Source organism: Helianthus annuus, chromosome 12 (genome assembly GCF_002127325.2).
Source record: "Helianthus annuus cultivar XRQ/B chromosome 12, HanXRQr2.0-SUNRISE, whole genome shotgun sequence".
NCBI classification, from domain to species: domain Eukaryota; kingdom Viridiplantae; phylum Streptophyta; class Magnoliopsida; order Asterales; family Asteraceae; genus Helianthus; species Helianthus annuus.
The window spans coordinates 107790051-107796539 of record NC_035444.2 but is presented as its reverse complement, the minus strand read 5'-3'; the positions used below and the strand labels follow the sequence as shown (position 1 = coordinate 107796539).

Here is a 6489-nt window from a genome sequence, read left to right as displayed (position 1 = left end):
TTTGAAACTACAAATATTTTTGCCAAAAGGAAAAATTATAAATAATTTTTCTAAGTAATAATTCTAAAATATATATATATTTTGGGAATTATATATATATTTATGGACTTTTATTAGAAATAATATTCCAGAAATTCTAACACAAAATTAAGTATAAGAATACTTAACATATACAAGAATACGAATATACATGTATGAGATACCCCATCCTTGGGAAGGAAATATGAGTATAAATACTTGAGAAGTATTATTACAAAAATATTGTTTAACAATTATTCCAAAATTTAATATAATTTAAAGTTAAAATAAGTATTATTTTAACAAGTAATTATAACTTGGAATAATATGGAAGTCATAAAAGAGACGTAACTCAAAAACGTAAATACTAAGACAAGGCACGACCCGTTCGTCTAATGGACCTTAGTACATTGTAGGAAGTCGTGTTTGCTGAAGGAACGTGAGTTACGAGTACTGAAGACGCAAGAAGGTGAGTTCATGTCTCCCTTTTCTTTAAACTGTTTTGTTTATTAACTTCGGAGGTGAAATACATGTTACAAAAAAATGATTACATACAATTACAATTGGTATGGTTAGCCTAGGAAAGTACAGTAGATCATGTGAATGGGTAGGCGGATACTTAAGACCTTTAATCCTCGTATAAGAACCGAGGGACATGAGTGATAGATCTATTTGGGTGTAGCGAGCCCACACCCATGACGACCAGGGTGGCCCATAGGGTGACTATGTCTTACAGCCGGAAGCCCGGTACAAAAGTATTAAATGAGATGTGAACGTTTTAAATTGAGTGTTTTAAAATAATAAATAACAAAAAAGTGATGTGATATTGTAGGATTAGAGAAGGTTTAGGGGCTGTTTGGTAGCCTCTGAATGGTCATTAAGAGGCTACCTCTTAATGGAACCATTAAGAATTTTACCAATAAGAAGGTAGAAGAATGTGACATGTGATGATTTACCATTCAGACTTGAGGTTACCTCTGATTCATTCAAAGGTTTTAAACCATTAAGAGGTAGCATCTGAATGGTCATTAAGAGGCTACCAAACAGCCCCTTAGTGTAGTGGTGGCAGCCTTTGTAATTTAATCTTTGATCATTAGTTAGTTTTTATATAATTATCTATTATCTAGGGTGGGATCAAATAGGAAGTTTATTTGGCTAGGAAGTATAGGAAGTGATAGGATTATGACATGTGGCAAAATTTAAAATAAAGAGAAAGGGTATTTTAGTCAATCCCATCCTTTCTTCTTCCTTCTTCTCCCCAGTAACTTCAAAACCCACCATTTTCAAAACCCACCATCTTCAACCTTTTCTTCACTTACTATCTCAATAATCACTACATTATAGTGCGATTTTCGTCATCAATCAATGATTCAAACATCCGATCAACGTGTTCTTCAGCTTTTTTTTTTTTTTTGAAGAAAACCCAGTTTAATTTCATTCAAAATCTCGTTTTTTCTCGTGATTTTGAAGATAATCAGTCGATCCGTTCGATTCGATCGCTGATAAGTGTTTCTATCATTCAAATTTCATCAATCGTTGAAGAAACCGACTTCGATCCATGTAAGAAATTCTTTAATTTCATTTTTATGATCTGGGTTTTTGATTTAGTCATTGCGTTTTACGATCTTGGCGGGGGTCTCGGGGCAGCGCCCCTGGTAGCAGGGTCCCAGGGGCGGCAGCCCCTGGCGGGGTCCAAGGGGCAGAGCCCCTGGCTGGGGAAAACTGCGTTTTAGAAATGTATCAGAAAATTTAATTTTCTGTAAATTGCCTCTGGAAAACTGCATTCGTGGACAGCCTTTTGATCTCCTACTTCCTGGTTCAGACAATTCACAGACATTTTTAGGTCATTGCGTTTTAGAACTAAGACATTTTTATGTGTTTTCTGGCCATTGCGTTTTTAGAGAGAACACTTTCTTTTGTTTTCTAGGCCATTGTGTTTTAGAAAGGAGACATTTTTAAGTGTTTTATGGCCATTGCTTTTTATAAATAAGACATTTCTTTGTGTTTTTGGTGCATTGCGTTTTAGGTAAAAACACATTTTTATGTGTTTTCAGTCCATTGCGTTTTAGAAAACAGACATTTTAAGTGTTTTCTGGCCATTGCGTTTTAGAAATAAGACATTTCTTTGTGTTTTTGGTACATTGCGTTTTAGGTAAAAACACATTTTTATGTGTTTTCAGTCATTGCATTTTAGAAAGTACACTTTCTTTTGTGCTTTTAGGCTATTGCGTTTTAGAAATAACACATTTCTTTGTGTTTTCTGGCCATTGCGTTTTACAAATAAGACATTTCTTTGTATTTTTTGTGCATTGCGTTTTAGAAAAATGTCATTTTTAGTTTTTTTTTTCCATTGCGTTTTACGCAACTGAGTTTTCAAATTTTTTTTTTCGAAAATATAGCAATATTATACTCGTTTTAAAGATAAAAAAACGCTCTTTTTTTTGGTGCAATTTTATAAAAAAATAATATCGTGTGAAAGAGTTATTAACGTTTAAAAAATGAGGGGAATTGGAGGAGAGAGAAACTATTGAATTGAATTGACTAGAATACCCCCTAAACAAACTCACGTGCCTTTTTTCTTCCCTTCAATTTCCGTCATTTAATCTTAGCCATTAAATGAATAGTCAAGATCACCTTATAGCCTTTTTAGCCAAATAAACTTTCTATTATATCGTTACGTTTATTATGTATCGGATAAGAGGCAATGTTTTCCTGTAAAGAAATACATACATGCATACATGTATTGTATGTCATATTTTATGTTTTTGGATGTTGTGCCGTGGGATACTCCAAAAAGCGGAGTGCTCAAAACGGAGCATCCGAACAACCACCTCTCTCTCTCTCTCTAGAACCTTCCTGTTTAGGTTGATGAATTTCTTTCTCTATCCGTCGTCCGCAGCAGCAGCGTAAGGAAACACTATCATGTTTTCAAACAATCAAACCTCCTTATGTTCTTCACTCACCTAATCTTTCAGCTGGTTCTAGACCCCCAATCAGGTAATCTCTTCTTTATTTCATGTACTAATGGGTTAGGTCAGATTCGTTTACTACTTTCTAATTATTATTATTATTATTTTTTTTGATGGATAAAATTTTACAGAACAGAAGAATAAAAAATCCCCTTTCCTTTAGTTTGATCAAAATCATGGGTGTCGTTGAGAATGGTAATCATGCTGGGTCAGTTGATCAGCAGCAGCATCAGAGCTCTGATCAACAGAAGAACATGTTATATGGTAACGGTAATCATGAAGAAGAGGGTTTTAGAAAAGAAATGAGGGATTTGGCAGACATGCTGTCAAAATTGAACCCTATGGCTGCAGAGTTTGTGCCCCCATCACTCTCCAGTAACAATATTAGGCCTCTGATAGTGCCGCCGCCGCCGTCTGTGACCGCTCATTTCGGTTACGCGGCTGTCAATAATTTCCTGCTTCAATCTAACAACCCTTTGTTTGCCAATGCCAATTCCAACAATACTTCTGCTAGAAGGGTATTATTATTATTATTATTATTATTATTATTATTATTATTATTATTATTATTATTATTATTATTATTATTATTATTATTATTATTAGAGTAAATTACAAAATATGTGACTCATTTCAAACTGTGTCCTTTATCTTCCATAATTACAGAAGAAAACGTACTCGATGTTTGCAAACTCTTGCAAGTTATGTTCTTTAGCCCTAACTCAGTTAATATTTTGTGTTTAAATCTGACCAAATGGACCCTATATGAGGGTATTTTGGTCATTTTACTCTCATGTGAGGTCCATTTGGTCAGATTTAACCACAAAAATACCCTTATGTGGGGTCCATTTGGTCAGATTTAACCACAAAAAAATTAACTGAGTTAGGGCTAAAGGACATAACTTGCAAGGGTTTGCAAACATCGAGTACGTTTTCTGTAATTATAGAAGACAAAGGACACAGTTTGCAATAAGTGACATACATAAAGGACGATTTTTGTAATTTACTCTTATTATTATACCATCATCTTTATTTTTATTTCATGTTTCGTACGATTGGATACGAGTGTTTATCGTTTTTTATATGTTAAACGAATACGTGGATTCTTTTTTTGGTGCTGATCCTTGATGGTTATGGCTAGAAGAAGGGTAACTTTGGTCATGGTAAGCGGAGGATGAATAGCCGAACGAGCATGGCACAACGAGAAGATGTTATAAAAAGGACGGTTTACGTGTCTGATATTGATCATCAGGTAAATACTTATCTGATTCTGACAAGTGACATCTGTTTTTGTCAGTTGGTAATAGTTATCTAAACGCATTTTGTCTGATTTAGGTAACTGAAGAACAACTTGCAGCCCTTTTTATCAATTGTGGACAGGTAAATACATATAATTATATATATATATATATATATTTTTAACTTGTAGTTAGTGATATGATATGCCTTTGGTTTTTGATGGTGACTGATTGTGTGTGTAACCAATGACTTTTTTTTATTACTCAATAGGTTGTGGATTGTCGTGTGTGCGGTGACCCTAATTCCGTTCTTCGGTTCGCCTTTATAGAGTTCACAGACGAGGGTATTCCGATTTCCAATACATTTTTAGTACAAAAGTTAGTTTGTTATTTAAGTTGCATCACATAATCCTATAATCTTTCTGCAGAAGGTGCAAGGAACGCGTTGAGTCTAGGTGGAACTATGCTTGGTTATTACCCGGTTAGGGTACTACCTTCAAAAACCGCAATTGCACCAGTTAATCCTACTTTTTTGCCTCGGGTACGATTCTTTCACCCATGTTTGTGACTTGTGAAGCGCGGATAAACCACGTATATGCACTTTTGCTGATGTGGACACCTTTTTTTTTTTTATCTTGTTTTAGTCTGAAGATGAAAGGGAAATGTGTGCAAGAACTATCTACTGTACTAACATTGATAAGAAGGTAGTTGAAGGGGGTGTTTGGTGTTGCGTTTTCAAAATAGATTTTGCGATTTCAAAACTGCGTTTTGGAGGCAGATAATCACTTTTTCATCTAAACACTTTTTTAGATTATTTATGTTTTACAAACGCAATAATCAAATAATCACTTCAAAACGTAATCCCAAACACCCTCGAAACTTTATGTTCTGTTGTGATTGCATTTGGTAAACTCCTAGTACAACAACGTACATGATATCCGTTTTGTTTAAACCAGGTTACTCAGGCAGATGTCAAACTCTTCTTTGAGTCACTTTGTGGCGAGGTTTGTGATTCATTACTAATATAATCTGCATTAGCAGTTGCTTAAAGAAATTTCTCATTTCATAGGTCTACCGCTTAAGGTTGCTTGGAGACTATCACCATTCAACTCGTATTGCGTTTGTGGAGTTTGTGATGGTAATAATTTAGGCTTTTATACGTGCATTTGTTATGTTTAATTAGCTTACATATCAAAATGGAAAGCCGGCATGATGTGATAAACATGATAAAGATTTGTGATATTTTTATTTGCTTGATTTAAGAAAACATGATAAAGATTTGCGAATCATGGTCGTCATACATGAGTTATAGACGATGAAACGATTTATCATCATACGCATTACCATCTTTTACGGAGATTTTTAAATGCACAATTTACATAATTAACTTTCCGTAAAAATAGGAAAGTTTTTAGCATTATGAACATTATGACTCGTTCTTGAATCTTGATGAAGCTGGAACTTAAAGAAAACATATTTTTAGGTTTATGGCCTCGTTTTGGTTTCCTTTAACTCGTTCTTGATCTATGTGAGGAGATTACATTGGAGACAAATACGCGACTTTTGTAGTATTTATACGCGATTTAGTCCTGTTGTGTTGTGATGTTGGTTTTGAAAATTACAGGCTGAGAGTGCAATTGCAGCCCTGAACTGTAGTGGTGCGGTATTGGGATCACTGCCAATAAGGTATAAAAATCCCTGTATATTATTTTTTTTATTGGCATATATGTTTATGATGTGGGTTATGTTGATGCAGGGTGAGCCCTTCAAAGACCCCGGTTCGGCCGCGTGCTCCGCGACCTGTGGTCCACTGAATGGACCATTTGTGTCTTATAATAGACTTATCTAAGTATGGCGTTTATGTTTCTTGTTTCCAAATACATGCACACGGATATGAGTCTATAAATGTAGAGTTTGTTTGAGGCTTACGCCCGCTTACCTTTGTTTAGTATAATTATAAATTTATAATATTTATATTACAAAGACAATTGTCATCTTTGTTAAATAGTCTAGCAGGACAGGAAAACACTCGTAATCACTTAAATTTGTACATTTGCATATGTATTTAAGAGTAAACTTTCATTTTGCTTTCTGTGGTTTGGTCGTTTTAACGGTTTTGTCCCAATCCTTTAAAAAATCATTTTGCTCCCTGATATATGTAACCCATCATTATTTTGCTCCCTGTCTCAAAGTACGTCCATTTCCACCATTAAAACCTGGTCATGTGTCCCTCACATGAAGGATAATTTTGTCTTTTTCCAATC

The 6489-nt window shown here is 34.6% G+C and overlaps 1 protein-coding gene across 4 annotated transcripts; it reads left to right on the top strand.

Moving 5' to 3' along the window:
- The first annotated feature begins 2780 nt into the window (after positions 1 to 2780).
- Positions 2781 to 6230, top strand: LOC110895930 (polyadenylate-binding protein-interacting protein 11). Of its 4 annotated transcripts, none has more exons than XM_022143314.2 (11): positions 2781 to 3015; positions 3119 to 3505; positions 4129 to 4239; positions 4323 to 4367; positions 4497 to 4569; positions 4654 to 4766; positions 4870 to 4929; positions 5182 to 5229; positions 5295 to 5363; positions 5850 to 5911; positions 5982 to 6230. In XM_022143314.2, the coding sequence occupies exons 2-11, from the start codon at positions 3164 to 3166 to the stop codon at positions 6037 to 6039; spliced, it is 981 nt and encodes a 326-aa protein (XP_021999006.1). In that variant the 5' UTR covers positions 2781 to 3015; positions 3119 to 3163; the 3' UTR covers positions 6040 to 6230. The 4 variants fall into 4 exon arrangements, with proteins under 4 accessions (XP_021999006.1, XP_021999007.1, XP_035836949.1 ...); XM_022143315.2 differs by having other exon boundaries at positions 2786 to 3015; positions 4132 to 4239; XM_035981056.1 differs by having other exon boundaries at positions 2800 to 3015; positions 3124 to 3505.
- Positions 6231 to 6489: the final 259 nt, after the last annotated feature.

Excerpts from the sequence above, each read along its gene's own strand:
- LOC110895930 (XM_022143314.2), top strand. The coding sequence starts at position 3,164 with ATGGGTGTCGTTGAGAATGGTAATCATGCTGGGTCAGTTGATCAGCAG. Across the intron at positions 4,570-4,653 it reads TATAGAGTTCACAGACGAGG|AAGGTGCAAGGAACGCGTTG; the intron begins GTATTCCGATTT and ends ATCTTTCTGCAG. Across the intron at positions 5,912-5,981 it reads TTGGGATCACTGCCAATAAG|GGTGAGCCCTTCAAAGACCC; the intron begins GTATAAAAATCC and ends ATGTTGATGCAG.